Genomic DNA, 16,154 nt, shown 5'->3' with positions numbered 1-16,154 from the left:
TTTGGCAAGTCTAGTAATGGAAGTGAATACAAAGGTCAGAAGCTACCCAAGTTTTATATTTATCCCCCAGCAAAATCTCACTTTCAGCTCATTACTCTGAACAGTCTAGACAGTCTGTAATCTGGATTCTGTCATTTAACTTATGGAGCATTTGCCAATATTTCAAATGTATTAAGACTGAAGCAAGAGAAAAAGAGACTTAAGTCATTTTTTAGAAGATGAGAGAGCCTGAACATGAAATAAACGAGGGAATTTTTGATTGGCAAAACCTCAAAGGCCTTATACAAATCTGAGACCCCCCCATCTTAAATACATATATCACATACACACAAAAATACTGAGGGCTTTACATCCTCAATATTTATGATTTAAAGGGGAATCCTCTTCGGTGCTTTGTTTCACTATTTCAAAATGGTGAGAGAAGATTTTAAGTGAAGATGAAAAGATGCAAGAAAGTGGTTTGTATATTATGGTTCCAATTTTGAAAAAAATTAAAATAAAACAGAACCCTTTTTGTATATGCAAGGAACAAAGAGCTAGATGATTCTACAGCAGACTGTTATTAGGGTTATTTGGGGTACAGACAGGCTAGCATGATGGGTGACCCTCATAATTTATGGTACGTGTTGCCATTAAGCTGTTCTCTAATCATAATTAGGCATGATTTTTGTAATCAGAAGGGAGATCTATGGAGACATCTTAAAAGGGGAGAACTACCTCCCGTAATTAATTTTTTTTTTTTTCAATTTTATGGTGGCATCCGTGGCATATGGAAGCTCCCAGCCAGGGACTGAATCCGAGCCAAAGCTATGACCCATGCTGGACCCTTTAACCCACCATGCTAGGCTGGGGATCGAACCCTTGCCTCCAAAGTGGCCCAAACCACTGCAGTTGAACTCCTAACCCACTGTGCCACAGCAGGAACTCCTCCCCTGAATACTCTGAATGCACATTCATTGCTGAAGACCCACAGGGATCAGCATCGCACACTCCTAGTTCCGAAGTCCCCTCCCACTTCCAAAAGGGATGGGGACCTTGCTGCTGGTCTTCTTTGTTTAGCCTGTTTCTTAACAATATAAAGACCTCTTCCTGGTATTAATTACCCCTACATTTTGGTCCTGCCTCTCCCCACGATGCCAACTGCCCTCCCACTAACTTCCCTACACACCCTCCACTCTAGCTGACTGGCCTCCTTGCTGTCTCACCATTACGTCTTCTGTACACCTGTTCACTTCTCATACTCGTCCCACCTGGGGCACTTCTACCAGCCTGTAAAAATCCTGCTCATCCTCAAGGCCCCGCCTGAACCCCACCTTTTCGAAGAAGCCTCCCCGGACTCATCAATTCCATCTCTTCTCCTTGGCTACAGCCAACAAATCCAAATACATAATTTCTCATTCCTCATATGCTGCTCTTTTAACTGAACACTGTGTCTCTATTAACTTAAGCTCTAAATATCAATCAATGATAAAATTTGGCTTTAGTGTCCTTTGGAAGATTCCAGAGCACCCAAACATATAAGAAGAGGTTGTGTCTCCGCCACTGTGTCTCATTTATGCATGTGTGTTTCTGCTGAGAACCAATCTTTGATGAAATTGGCATAAACCCAAGGCATAAGCTTTGGGTTCAGACGAAGTCCACCACATATGTGTGTTTTGTGACTTTTGGACTCATTATTTCAATCCTCAGGTCTCCGTTTCCTTCTCTATAAAATGAGACTAATAATTTGTTCCTTTGATTCATTAGACATATTAAATCCGATGGCAAATTTAAGGCAATCAGCAGAATTAAATAAAAATCACAATTAATTTGATCACTTTGGAGTTAAAGAGACAGGCAGAATCCTAATAATAAACCAGAATGGATGGCTTTCAAACTGGTCATGGGGGAAGAAAAACACTAGCAGTGCTAAAAATCAAGGACTACAGTAAAGATTTAAGGCCCTGGGTTGCTCCACGTGGCTCTCATGGCAGCGCTGGTAGAGGGCTCACAGCTCATGAACATCAAAGAGGACGTCAGGACGCGGCTCGCATGAGGCGCGTGAGAACATTTTCATCCCCGAGGAAGCCGAAGAACCCAGCCCTGGAATGACTCTCCGAGAGCGGGTACAGGTAAATAAAACCTTAGCTGGACCCTGCACTCTAAGCCACACACCTCCTTTGGGTTGCGCTCGATGACTCTGACATTACAAAGCAGAGGAGCCCAAGGGCAGGCTCATGTCCCTTCCTGGGCATAAACAGCAAGGAGCTGACTCCAGTAAAAAGCAAGCAGATCTTCCTTACCTGAACCTCTCACGTCACCTTGGCAGTTCTTTCCCTCGTCATTTCTGTTTAAGCACCACTGCTAGGATTTTCCAAAAGGGTATTATTATTTAGGATTATGAATGAATGAAGAAACTATGTACATTATTTGGACGGTCTGGGCCATACCATCAAAACGCATCATTTATGTATTCATTTTGGCTGTGCCCACAGTACATGGAAGTTACTGGACTGGGCATGGAACCTGTGCTGCGGCAGCAACCTGAGCCACAGCAGTGGAAACGCCGGATCCTTAACCTGCTACACCATCAGAAAAATCCTATCATTTATTTTTTTAAATAAATGTTTACTTGTTTCAAAAAGGTTATATTTGGCACCTTCTTCTCATGTTGGCACTTAAAAAATTCTTTTTCAGGAGTTCCCATCGTGGCGCAGTGGTTAACGAATCCGACTAGGAACCATGAGGTTGCAGGTTCGGTCCCTGCCCTTGCTCAGTGGGTTAACGGTCCGGCGTTGCCGTGAGCTGTGGTGTAGGTTGCAGATGTGGCTCGGATCCCGCGTTGCTGTGGCTCTGGCGTAGGCCAGTGGCTACAGCTCCGATTCGACCCCTAGCCTGGGAACCTCCATATGCCGCGGAAGTGGCCTAAAGAAATAGCAAAAAGACAAAATAAATAAATATCCTGTGAACAGTAAAGCGGCCCAAAGAAATAGCAAAAAAAAAAAAAAAAAAAATTCTTTTTCAGGTACCCATCTTGCCCAGGACATCTCCTCTGCTCCAGCAAAGCTATCCCAAGACCTCCACCTCCAAGTTATGGCTCACACACACCAGTCTACCCAAACCTAATATGCTTCCTTCTGCTCATGGAAAATCCTCTAGTGTAGAACAGTAATTGGAAAAGAAGGAAGGATCTATGAATCCTAAGAAGTCTCAAGAGAGTTTGAAGGCTTCTTTTTTTTTTTTTTTTCTTTTTCTCTTTTCCTTTTTTACGGACACACCCACAGCATATGCGAGTTCTCAAGCTGTGGGTCCAGTTGGAACCGCTACTGCTGGCCTCTGCCACAGCCACAGCAATGCCAGATCCAAGCCACATCTGCAATCTACCCCACAGCTTGTGGCAACGCGGGATCCTAAACCCCCTGAGAAAGACCAGGGATGAAACTCCGCATCTTCGTGGATACTAGTCGGATTCATAACCTGCTGAGCCACGACAGGAATTCCTTGAGGGGTTCTTATGTTCCATATAGCTGCACTAAAATATCCAGCTCCACTTTCAGGGGGAAAAAATTTTCAAGGTGGGCAATGATAAGGTAAAAAAAAATTTCTTTCTTTCAAAATAGAACTAAGGTGAATAATTTTGGATGATTTGACTAACCACTCAATATATTTTCTGCCAAAGAACAAAGTAAATTTCTTCTTCCTTTCTGATATGTCCCAGCACTGAGGTTCTGGAGGACTTAAGGTAATCTCCATCCAAGAGATGCAAGAGTCAACTGTGGAATTATGAAGAAAATTCTGGTGTTGCTAGGAACTAGCTCTGAATGAGTTTGAGAGTATATGCTTGTATTTCTGATGAACAAATGTTTTTCTTGGCATGGGAAGAGGGAGATGGGCGAGTTGACTGAGTTCCCAGGACACAGAAAGCTTACACTTGAAATGTTTTTCAATCCTTGGCACATGAAACTGTGGCTAATTCAAAGAAGTCACAGAAATCTAAGACAGGTGGGTTTCTTGGGAAGGGTCTATCACAAGATATTCAGCTTCGGGGTGGTGATAATTTTGGAGGCTTCCTATTCTCTGAAGAGGGCGAAGGTCTAATAACGTAACCATGGATGACTTCTGCATGTGTAATAGAGGATGCAGAATCATCTATACCATTTTGCACCACTAAAGTTACAGGCTTCTTAAGTCTTTATAGCAGAAATGCCACTCTTCATAATAAGCATTTAAATAAACTCCAGAAGACCATGTTTTAATGTAGAAATTCTGAAGTCAAAAAGGGAAGGTTGGTATTCTCTGGCCAGATAATCTGGAGACCAGCAGAACCTATTAAAAATTATGGCCAAGCCATTAAAATGATGCTTTCTATCTCATGAGCTATAAACAATGTAAATCTTTGTACTTCATGATTATTCACTCAAGAGTCTCTGTTTCATTATTGCCATTTTTTTTTAAAGAAACCACCTTGTCTTTCTTTCACCCCAAGAGAAATCTGATTGCAATTGGAACCTGTGTGAAAGGTCTGATGCCCTAGCAACTAATTGGATCCTCTTAAAGGTTGAATTTTATGTCTGACCTATTTAGAAATCTGAAAAGCTTCTCTTCAAAAAGCAGGCATCTCAGATCTTAATTTTTAAGTGTCAAGGATTGCTGCAGTCAAGGTTAAATGCATTGATAGTTTGGCACTAGACTCAATACAAATTCTTAGAGAAGATTTTCTTTTAAGCTTAAATGTAATTCATGCACTAGTATTTTAAAGGCTCTATTTAATACATTTCATATATGGAACAAAGAATATATTTAGGTCAAGTTTTATTTTAAGTGACATCTAGGAAGTTGCTAAATATACTTATACATATTAAGTATACAGGTGTATAAAGATACTATTAAAGACAGGATTAATTTAATGGATATTGCTATGATTTTTTCCACAAGCTGTGGGTCAATGACATGCTGCCTATGGGTCAAATCCAACCTTCTCTGCTTTTGCACATAAAGTCTTATTGCAAACACAGCCCTGTCCATTTGTTTACATGTTGTCTATGGCCACTTTCACATTACAATGGAACTGTTGAGTGGGTTGTAAGCTGAAAATATTTTCTATCTGGCCCTTTACAGTAAAAGTTCTTGCCAATCCTTGATCTGTATACTAGTCTCTAAACTACATCTTATGTTAAAAGCCTGGTGGGTGTATTTTCAGGGAGAATAAAAATTTTTTTTTTTACTAATCTTTGAGTTCTGCTGGTCAATTCACTCTATAGGGCCTCTGAATTAGATTTAACAACAAACACTGTATATTTTTTGACAAAGACACAGAGAACAAGCTAGTCCATTTCAGGGTCAAGGATGATGTGTGCTTGCTCCAAGAGGGGCTCTGCTACAAGGTGACCTCTCTGTAACGCCCTTCTCCCCAGCACCACAACACTTCCTGTCTCCTCCCGAGGGCTGGAAAGGCTGACCCTCCATCTCAACCTTCAGTTTCTCACTTCTACAGAAGATCTTGTTATCCAGGAACAATGACAAAGGGGAAAACACTCTTTGCCAAGGAAGGTGCTTTCCTCTCGCAGAATGATATGTCAGGAGTTCCTGTTGTGGCGCAGAGGAAACAAATTCAGCTAGGATCCATGAAGTCGTGGGTTCGATCCCTGACCTCACTCAGTGGGTTAAGGATCCGGCGTTGCTGTGAGCTGCAGTGTAGGTTGCAGATGTGGCTTGGATCCTGCGTGGCTGTGGCTGTGGTCGGCAGCTACAGCTCTGATTCGACCCCTAGCCTGGGAATCTGCATATGCCACGGGTGCAGTCCTAAAAATCAAAAAAAAAGGAAATGATGTGTCAGAAAGTTTTTGCTAGAGCAATCCTGAAGGTTTCATCTTTGAAAATTTGTCTTTTGAACTTGCTACTCAAAGGGAAATGAAACCAACTTACCCCCAAACCACTTGGTTGCATGGAGTTAGTCAGGCCTGTTAGGAGACTCAGGACAATTAACTGAATTCACACCTCTAAGAAATCACTGGTTAGTTAAAAGAAGCTGGTATGGGATAAGAAATGAGATATATATATATATATATATATATATATATATATATATATATATCACAGGGAACTATATCTAGTCACGTGTGATGGAACATGATGGAGAATAATGACTAGGTCACTTAGCTGTACAGTAGAAATAGAACACTATAAGTCAACTATAATGCAAAAAATAAAATATATATATATATATACGTACATATATATATAAAGAATTCTGTATGTAATAAGTATCTACCTGATGACTTTCACTGGAAGATTAGGGGAAAGAACCAAGAGCACAGCCACCAATACCAAGGAGCATGAAGATGATCATCAATAGAGGAGGAATCACCGTAGCGATGGAGCCAGTAAATGTCAATCTTTAGAAGAAATTAAATCAGAGACTCTTAGAAAGAAGCAGACCAAGAGGAAATCCTCGCCAGTTCCCAGCAGAACATCTTCATATGGATGAAGGAGGAAATGAAGAAGTTAGATGCTGGGGTTGGAAACATTAAGTATCCGTGGGCGAGGCCACTGGGGATGGAGAAGGTGTGACTAAGTGGTAAGCTCTGAATGCAATGCACAGCACCTGGATTTTGCTATAACAATAAGAAGTGTCCAAGGTTCTTTGATGAGAGATGTCTTGATAAAAATAGTGCTTATCAAATATTATTCTAGAGTTTAGAACTGAAAAGCCAACTGCAAATAGAAAGACCTTTGCTTAAAAAAAAAAACAAAACACACACAACAACAAAAACCACAAAGCCTTCTTCACCCTTTTTCTACCAATTCATATTAGCAAAAACTTCTCTGTTGGATGGATTATGTTGAGATCTACTGTGTAAAGGGAAGGATTTCACGACCAAATGTTCTTGGTGTTTTCCCTAGATTGCCATCAGGGCATAGACTGAAAAACTCTCTTATTCTCATACACCTTACTTATTTTTCACCTGGTCTTAGTATCTCACTTTTGTTTTAATTGCACCACAATAGCAATTTCCTAAAGCAGGCAAACTCTGTACAGCATACCTGGCTAGAAGAAGAAATAAAATCATCTCTTCTTTGGGAAAATTCAAGGGAAGAAAAAGAAGGAACGTCACCACTGACCTGACTTCTTACAAAGGATGTCGATGAATTTTAAATTACACATCCGCTGCTCATGCACTGTAGAGCTTCTCAGATCTAAACAAAACTCATAATTATGTGATACTGTTCTAGTTTCTTTCTTGCTTTACAGATGTGCATGTATGTGTGTTTTTCTGTGCTGAAAGCAGAGACTTGGAACAAGCCTGAGAAAACCCAGTCCTCTATGTTATACGGCAGAAGGAACCCAGTAAACACAAACACAGCAGAGCACTTCCATGTGCTGACAACCTTATGATTCCCCTTAATGCATTGTTTAGAACAGCAATTGCACACCATTTCCCATTATCTTATACACAGAATCAGTGCTGCTTTTCTTTCCAACCACTGATCCTGAAGAACATATCAAGGATTCACATGCTGGTAAAACATGTCAAGAGACTGACAGCCTAGGGTCCAAGACCTCTGTTTGTGTCCAGAACAGGTGCGCGGCCAGGCAGCGGGGGTGAAATGGCTCCTCCGCCTCCCCACATCCACCTTCCCAGCTTCCCTCCTTGGTAGCACTCCCCTCTGGGTAGGGGGGAGGGAGAGCAGCTTGGGAAGAATCCTCTAATTCAGAAGACTAGCTTGCTCTCAAGACTGCAAGCATCTGACCACTGCAAACAGCAGTGAGCATGTTAGGTCATTTTATCCACCTTCCTCACTAGGCAATGAGAAAACCAAGGACACGCTGGTGATTTTCCTGCTTTTATGGGTCTCTACTCCCCCCAGGCCTGCAACATATTTTTATTTCTTGTGTTCAGAGCCTCCTGGCATCCACAGTGTGGGAAAGCTTTACTGAGAGCCAACAGCCCCACAGCTTCTCCCTCTTAAAATGTGCAACTGGATTTCACATGCGTGTTTCAAACACCATTCAAGGCATGATTTACAGGCTACTGTCTAGCCCCACAGCTGTTTTTCCATCCCCCAGATGTAGCTGTTTCTAGGAATCCACCACTCGGCTCCCTAGCCAACAGCCTTTCCCATTTTCAACCTCTTCTGTCATTCTTGGGCCTCCAAAACTCTGCAACACCTACACCGGAAGGATTCAAGGAAGCATCTATTGAATGCATAAACGATTAATTTTTCTTTCTGCAGAATTATTCATTCATGAGAACAGCCCATTTGATGCCTTCTGTTTATCCCACCTTAAACCTTTTGGGTTTACCCTACCCCAATTAAACAAATCACTGCTGATCCATTGATCCAGGTTATTTATATACATTAAAAACAGCAAGGTTCTGTGGAGGCCTCATGAAAGCGTCACCGCCTCCCCTCCACCGCCTCCCCCCACTCCACCACCCCCAGGGCTTTCACAGGCAGTACGTTCTTGCTTCAGAAGGAGAAAGAAAAACACTTATATTTTGCAAATTATCTTGCCAGGGCCAAATAAAAACTATCCGTGTTATGTGAAGAGTTAATATCACATCAGCATGTTTCGGCAAACACCCTCCCCTCTAGGTCTGGCTTCCAAGAATTCTGAAATCATCCCCAGAAAGGTTCAGGCTTAGGATCGTGCTTAGTTCAATAGCATGCTAATGATACCTTCTAAACTTCTGGTTTGTAGCAGCTCAGTGGCCAAAATGGCACTGCATTCATTCATGATCCTTCTGTACACAGCACAGTTCGTTGCAAAGGGTATGGACTCGGAAAGTAGACTGAGCTCAACTCTTCTTGAGCTCATGCAGAAGGTGGCGAGCCATGCAGTGAGTGGCCTGTGGGATTCTCGTGTCCTAAGACCGAGACCCACCTTTCCAGGGCAGAGGACAAAGGGAAAAGAAGGTACAACATTTAGAGAAATGTCCCAGGAAAAACCTTTGCTGGGAATGGTGTTGGGATGGATCAGTTTCACCCAAATGGCCCCACAGGTGTATAGCTTCCATTTCAGATGAAAGCAAATTCACTAATGATCATGTGACTCAAGACCTTTCAATTTACATGAAAATTCCATTTTGCCCTTTGTTGCAATAGACCAATCTCTTCCAACAGACAGAATCTCAATGTGCAAAAGGGACATTTTCTGTAGCCTTTCACCTGTGCCCGCCCTTGGCTTTGAGACCTGGAAAACAACAACAAACAGAGGCTAAACTGCCGCACAACAGTTGAGGAGGCCGTGTACTTACTGCATGACAAGCCACCGTCCTAACAACAAGCCCTCTTTGTTGAACAGAAGCCCCTGAAGACAGGAATCCGAGTGAGGAGCTACTGTGTTCAAACTAGTGTTTACTGATTTGCAAAGGAAAGGCCACCAAGTTCTACAGCTCCACAAAGGCAGCTTTGAGTCCAGGACTTACCTTTCCTTTTCCTCCCATTTGTCTTCGTGAATAAAGACGACTCATTGCCTCGTTTGCTAACTGGAGAACCTGACCACACTGACATGCTGGGCTGTCAGATCTTCAGGTTCCCTGAAGTCAATCTCTTCAAACCTTGACCTTAAAAGTAATCCAATTCCTACTTGTTATAAATGGTCCCAAAGGCCAAAATTACAATCAAAGGATGTAAATTGCTGAATAAAAGGACCACTTATTAAGCACCTACTCTGTGTCAGGTGTTGTATTAGGCATATGACATGTGTGCCTTTTCTCATTCTCTCTCAAGTCCATCATGGGATAGGTACCATTATTCAGTTTTACATGTGAGTAGAGGAAGCTAAGATGGCCCAGGAAAACACAACTGGCATTGAGAGAAGCAAGATTCGGAGCCAAGTCTTTGTTCCAAAGAGTCCACGAACTCTCTTCCAGCCCTCCATGCTCTTCCAAGGACACAACAGTAGACCTCCAGAAGAATTCAAGCTGGTGGTCAATAAACTGATTACCAGAGATGCTGCCAAAGAGATTCAAGGACGAGAGGGCCACAGAAGAGAGAAGCTCTCGGTCCTCTACATCCACTGATTCCCTCCTCACCTAAGCACGTGCTTCTGCAGTCACCTGAGGTGAGCTGAGTAATCAACACCCTTCTCTTCCTTGGTCTGATCAAGACAACAAACCAGCCTTTGCTCGCCTGCCATCTCTCACTCTCATGCTCCCTCTCCTACAGTTTTGGTCACAAAGCCAGTGAGGAGACCCCCTCCGGGGCTTCTCAGTTTAGTCTGAAGCTCCAAAGTGGGCAGTGACACCCTCCTTGCTAATGAGGCTCCTACAACACTCTTCAGCTCTCTCAGAAATCACTACATTACTCTTTTTTTTTTTTTTTTTTTTTTTGCTTTTCAGGGCCCCACCCTCGGCACAAGGAGGTTCCCAGACTAGTGGTTGAATGAGAGCTGTAGCTGCCAGCCTATACCACAGACACAACGATGTGGGATCTAAGCCTCGTCTGCAACCTACACCACAGCTCACAGTAATGCCAGATTCTTTTTTTTTTTTTTGGCTTTTTGGCTTTTTGCCATTTCTTGGGCTGCTCCTGCGGCATATGGAAGTTCCCAGGCTAGGGGTTGAATTGGAGCTGTAGCCACTGGCCTATGCCAGAGCCACAGCAATGCGGGATCCGAGCCACGTCTGCAACCTACACCACAGCTCATGGCAACGCAGGATCCTTAACCCATTGAGCAAGGCCAGGGATCGAACCCGCCACCTCATGGTTCCTAGTCAGATTCGTTAACCACTGCGCCATGACGGGAAGTCCAGTAATGCCAGATTCTTAATCCACTGAGTGAGGCCAGGGATCGAACCCGAATCCTCATGGATACTAGGCAGATTCATTTCCACTATACCACAACGGGAACTCTTACCCCTAACTATTCCCACGAGCCAATCCGACCCACGGCCCCATCCACTCACCCTCTCATTCCTAGTCGGAATTCTGGGTCATTAAACGACCCAACTGACAAACTTCATAGCACATATACACTTCACAGTGCATTCACATGTTTGTTAGAACAACAGAGGGTATCAGTAAGTACATCAGCAAACAGAGACATAAATTTACATGGTACCTTCATCCACTTTCTTGCTCACAACCACAGCGGGAGCAGCCCAATGAACCACCCCACACAACAGGCTCCTTCCACGAGCAGTGCATTTTGCCACGGCCCCAAAGAGATGCTCACCAACTTCACTGCACCCTCCAACTCCAACTTCTATACAGCTCCAACCCTTTCACGTTTCTTCCTTCACTTGAACCATCATGTTGGCGTTTAGATTTTCCTCCAGAAAGAAGGACTGGCCAGCCACTCCAGCCCACCTCCACCCCAAGTGGCCGATTTGGCTTGGAAGCCCGATTTTACCATTGGAGTCTTCCACTTCTTCAGACGGGGTGGCTTTTTGGGAGGAGTGGTGGGCGTGTGAGGAGAGTAGACTGACAATCCGTGGCCTGGGGAGGGTCAGGGCTTTTCCGTGGACCTTGAGGGAGTGTTCCTTCAGCTGGCTGATCGTCATGGTGGAAAAGGAGCACCAGGAACACTTGTAGGCATGCTCACCTGGAGGAGGGCGGTGGGGGCAGCAGAGGAGAAGGAGGGGAGAGGGGACAAGGCGGTGGGGGGGGGGGGCGGACACAACAACAGGATTAGTGCACAGCACACAGCATGTCTCAAGCTGCGTGATATGAGGTAGACCAGCCCCTCCCCCACACTGCCCCCCAACCCCCCTGCAACCTCCAGGCTCCTTGGGGACTGGAATTCTTACATGAACTCCAGAGTCAAGCAACCCTTTTCATCTCATGCTCTGCGTACAGGGATGGGCCTACAGTGGATTCCAATGTAGCTTCCTTGGAAAGACTTCCCATCTCTCCCCCTCCCTCTGGATACTCGAAATGACCATGTCAGTTTTCATTTCAGCCTTTACATCACCCACAGACAATACTGTGCTTCTTTATAAGTCCAAGGGTCTAGAAGTGGCTTTCTGAGCACAGTGCAAACAACTGTGCTACCCTCCTGTGTCCTGGCCGAGTCCACACCGTCTTGATCCCATATATCCTATATATGGGGTTTGGGGGACCAGTTCAAAACCTCAACATAAAACTCCTTTTCCCTACCTCATCAACAGTACAGAAACAGGCAAAACTAAGTCCTTTCTTTAACTGAGAGAGGTGTGTGTCTGTGTGTATCTGCAATATATATATATATATATATATTTTTTTTTTTTTTTTTTGGTCTTTTAGGGCCACACCTGAGGCATATATTCAGGTTCCCAGGCTAGGGGTCGAATTGGAGCTGCAGTGGCCGGCCTATGCCACAACCACAGCAACGCCAGATACTTAAACCCACTGAGTGAGGCCAGGGATCGAACCTGCATACTCATGGATACCAGTCAGATTTGTTTCAGCTGAGCCATGGCAGGAAATCTGAATATTTTTCAATAAAAAGGAAACCTAAGTAGAAATTAGTGTTTTTCCTTTAATTATTTTTATACCACTAAAATACAGCACAGATTGCTACAATCAAATTAAATGACAGTGTGATTTACCTTTGTCTTAAGTCAGCTTTTCAATGAATTGCACTGGAAGAAGCAAGGGAGTAAAATGGCTGTGCTTACATTGTTGGCCAGACACACTGGTATGATCAATTCAGAAAGCAAACTTGCTTTTATTTTTTTATAACAATAAGCTTAGAACGCTCATACCTGCATTCCACTTCTGAGAGTTTATATTAAAGAAATATCCTTTAATACTTAGAAATCTCTATTTAGAAATAGACATTATTTATGCCTGAAAAGGGTATAAAACAACCTAAATTTCCAACCACCGGGAAATAATTAAACATGGGCATATCTTCTTGATGAATTACCATTCATTAAAATAAATTCCTGAAGAGTTTGTAATAACATAGAAAAATAAAATACTGACACTCGGAAAAATAAATCAAAAGGCATTAAGGTATCTTCAATTAAATTACAATCACAACTGTGAAAAATAATTATAGAGGAAATGGTTGAAAGGAAATATTACCAAATATTAACAATAGTGGTCTTTAGATAATAAGATTATGGGTGGCCAACTTATTTTTTTCATTTTCAAATTTTCTTTAATGAACATGTATGTTTTTTAAATTTTAAAATACTTAAAAAATTTTTTTTTAATTTTTTTGGCTGTACCCACAGCATGTTGAAGTTTCCAGGCCAGGGACTGAACCTGAGCCACTGTAGTGACAACATCTAATCCTTAACCACTAGGCCACCAGGGAACTCCTTAAAATTTATTTTTAGGAGTTGGGTTAAGAATCCAACTGCAGCAGTTCAGGTCACTGTAGAGGCGCAGGTTTGATCCCCAGCCTGGCAGAGTGGGTTAAAACGATCCAGTGTTGCTACAGCTGCAACACAGGTCAAAGCCGTGGCTCAGATTCAATCCCTATGCCACGGGTGCAGCCATAAGATAAAATTTTTTTTTTTAAGTTTTTTTAAATTTATTTTTAAGGTGAAATTTAAAAACCAGAGGAGAGGAAAGGGAAGGAAGGAAAGGAAGAAGAGGACAAGAGAGGATCGTTAATAATGAAAGTTTAACTACGGGCAGCACAGGTGCTCCCCAGCTGAACACTTACTAACGCAAAGCAAGAATGAGCAGAGAAACCTCCAACCTTGCCTTTACCCTGCTGAGACGGCTTCTTCCATGCCACCCTGAAAAATCACTAAGTGGTTTCACCTGCTGTGAGCCCACCATCCAAAGTTCTGCCTTCAGACTACTTTTTGCCACTGATCCCTCCCCTCCCACCACCCAGAGCGTACATTTCCAAGAAAGCCTTGAAGAGACCCACAGAAAACCTTGAATGATGCAACATGCTACAGCCCAGGGCAGAGGAGAAGCTCCAAGTCAGGGGACCCAAACAAGAACATCAGTCAGTCAACTCCGCACCCTTCAAACCATCACCTAGTAGCTACAGGACAATGCCGGCAACAATGGCGTTTATAAAATATTAAACATATATGTCATATTGTATAGCACACGACTGCTCTCCTTATTCCATCACTCAATTTTTCGGTGCACACCTGGCTGGATGAACCTTGGTGGGTGGTTTTAAGTGGCACAACATGAGAAAGAATTCAAATCCAGCTATCTGGTTTGTACACACACTAGGTTTTATCCTTTAAAATAAAGCACTCCATCCAGAACAGACGAGGCAAGAGTCTTTCGGACAATATTTAGCTTCCTCCAAGCTAAGCCACTCTCTGCAGCTAGGACCAGGTCATGGACACTAACTCTCCAAGAAGAGCCAAGAACTGGACTGTGCTGCTCCCTCTCTCCGGATGCTTCCTTCTGAGCACAGAAGGCCAGTCTGCTTGGTCAGCTCAAAGCCCTGGAGTCAGCATGCAGCCCAGAGCACTTTTTAAAAGTCCCTCCCACAGGCCAAATCACTTACCCAACTCCCACTGGTAAAGTGTTTTTGACAAGGCTGAGATCTATGGGAAAAAAACTCACCAGGATGGTGTCCCAGCTGAATAACTTACAATACACACAAGTCAGAAAAGAGTGGTTAGAACCCCCGAAGCCTCTTACTCCACGGACTTCAGTAAAATGTCCTGGGAGATAGAAACACACTAACAGATAGAGAAAAGCTCATCTGCCGTCCCTACCCCCAACCCCCAGTGGGCGGAAGGCATCCAGGAGGCTTCAGTAGTTCTACTGCATTGAGCCAGTTCAACAGGACCCAGCACTCAAAGCAAAGAGACCTGGTTGTTTTTCCGCAGGGTATAAGAAGGCGACAAAAGCAGAGACTTGGGTTCTGGGCAGTTTTTATAACCACACAAGAGAAGCTAATGAGACAGAATTCTAGTTGACTGGGAAAAAAAAATTTTTTTAAGGGCCATAGCTGTGGCATACGGAAGTTTCTGGCCTGGGGATTGAATCAGAGCTGCAGCTGCCAGCCTATGCCACAGCCTCCGCAACACAGAATCCAAGCCACAGCTATGACCTATGCCAAAGCTTGGGGCAACGCAGGATCCTTAACCCACAGAGCAAGGCCAGGGATCGAACCCACATCCTCATGAATACTAGTTGGGTTCTTATGCTGGTAAACCACAGCGACAACTCCACTGACTGAAAAATTTAGAACTAGAATTCTAAATACTAGCTGAGGAAACTCAGGGAGGAGACTGGATCTCTAGAAGAATCTCCGATAGTATCACCAGATATTCTGAAGCTTTCATTCCCCCAATCTCCCTTTGCCATCAACACCTCTGAGCAGGCCACATGCTACTGTGGAGTCGGGCTTCCGAGAAGACTATGGATATCATGGGAGGAGACCCCCAGACCCCTCCCACTGACTTTCTAGCTTCACACTTCTCTCCTTCTTGACGGAGTTCTGATTAGCTACATGTGGGCATCCTCCACCATATGCAAAAAAGAGGGGAGCAGAAAAGAGAGAGGCAGCATCCCATTAGTGACAAGGATGGAGGTTTTGGTCCTGGAGTCAAATTCTTAGTGAATGGGCTCTGTGGCCTCGAGCAGGTCATTGAATTTTGAGTCTCTGTAGCTTCATCTGACACATAGGATGGCAACAACATCTACCCTTTAGGATAGAGGATGAAATGAGGTGAAAACATGCTTATTAGTGCAAAGCCCGGTAGGTAAGAGATGTGCATGAGACCAGCACCATTAGATAGAATAATAGAGCGATGGAGAACAGCTCAGCTCCTGGACACTCATGACCCAAGGTCACTTCTTTTTTTTTTTTTTTCCCTTTTAGGGACAAACCTGCAGCGTGTGAAAGTTCCCAGGCTTGGGGTCACATTGGAGGTTCAGCTGCAGGTCTAAACCATAGCCACGGCAACACTAGATCCAAGCTGCATCTGCGACCTATGTCACAGGTAGCAGAAATGTGGGATCCTTAACCCACTGTGCAAGGCCAGGGATCAAACCCACATCCTCACGGAGACTATGGCAGGTTCTCCACATCCTGAGCCACAAAGGGAACTCCTGAGGTCACTTCTTATGGCTGGAGTGGTGGTAATGAAAATGCATCTGAGCGTATCTGATGGGAAATCTCACACCTCTAGAGTACTCTGTCCCTTTGAATGTCACCAAGATTATAATTTTATTTAAGTTGGAAACTAGCTGTAGTAGATATAACAATTCTTGCTTTTCCATGGCAAGAAAGGCTAGGTAATTTAGAA

At 43.6% G+C, this 16,154-nt stretch overlaps 1 protein-coding gene across 4 annotated transcripts in view; it reads right to left on the bottom strand.

Annotated features, from left to right (window-relative positions):
- The window catches only part of ZNF462 (zinc finger protein 462), a 150,960-nt gene that overhangs the window by 59,366 nt on the left and 75,440 nt on the right, over positions 1–16,154 (bottom strand). For all 4 annotated transcript variants that reach the window (XM_047768096.1, XM_047768099.1, XM_047768097.1 and 1 more), the window contains one exon: positions 11,339–11,530. In XM_047768096.1, the coding sequence (XP_047624052.1) occupies positions 11,339–11,530 (192 nt within the window). The remainder of the gene's footprint in view (positions 1–11,338; positions 11,531–16,154) is intronic.

The sequence above is a fragment of the Phacochoerus africanus genome, chromosome 2 (assembly GCF_016906955.1).
Source record: "Phacochoerus africanus isolate WHEZ1 chromosome 2, ROS_Pafr_v1, whole genome shotgun sequence".
Lineage (NCBI taxonomy): Eukaryota > Metazoa > Chordata > Mammalia > Artiodactyla > Suidae > Phacochoerus > Phacochoerus africanus.
The sequence above is the reverse complement of the archived record's forward strand: the minus strand, read 5'-3'. Positions and strand labels throughout refer to the sequence as shown.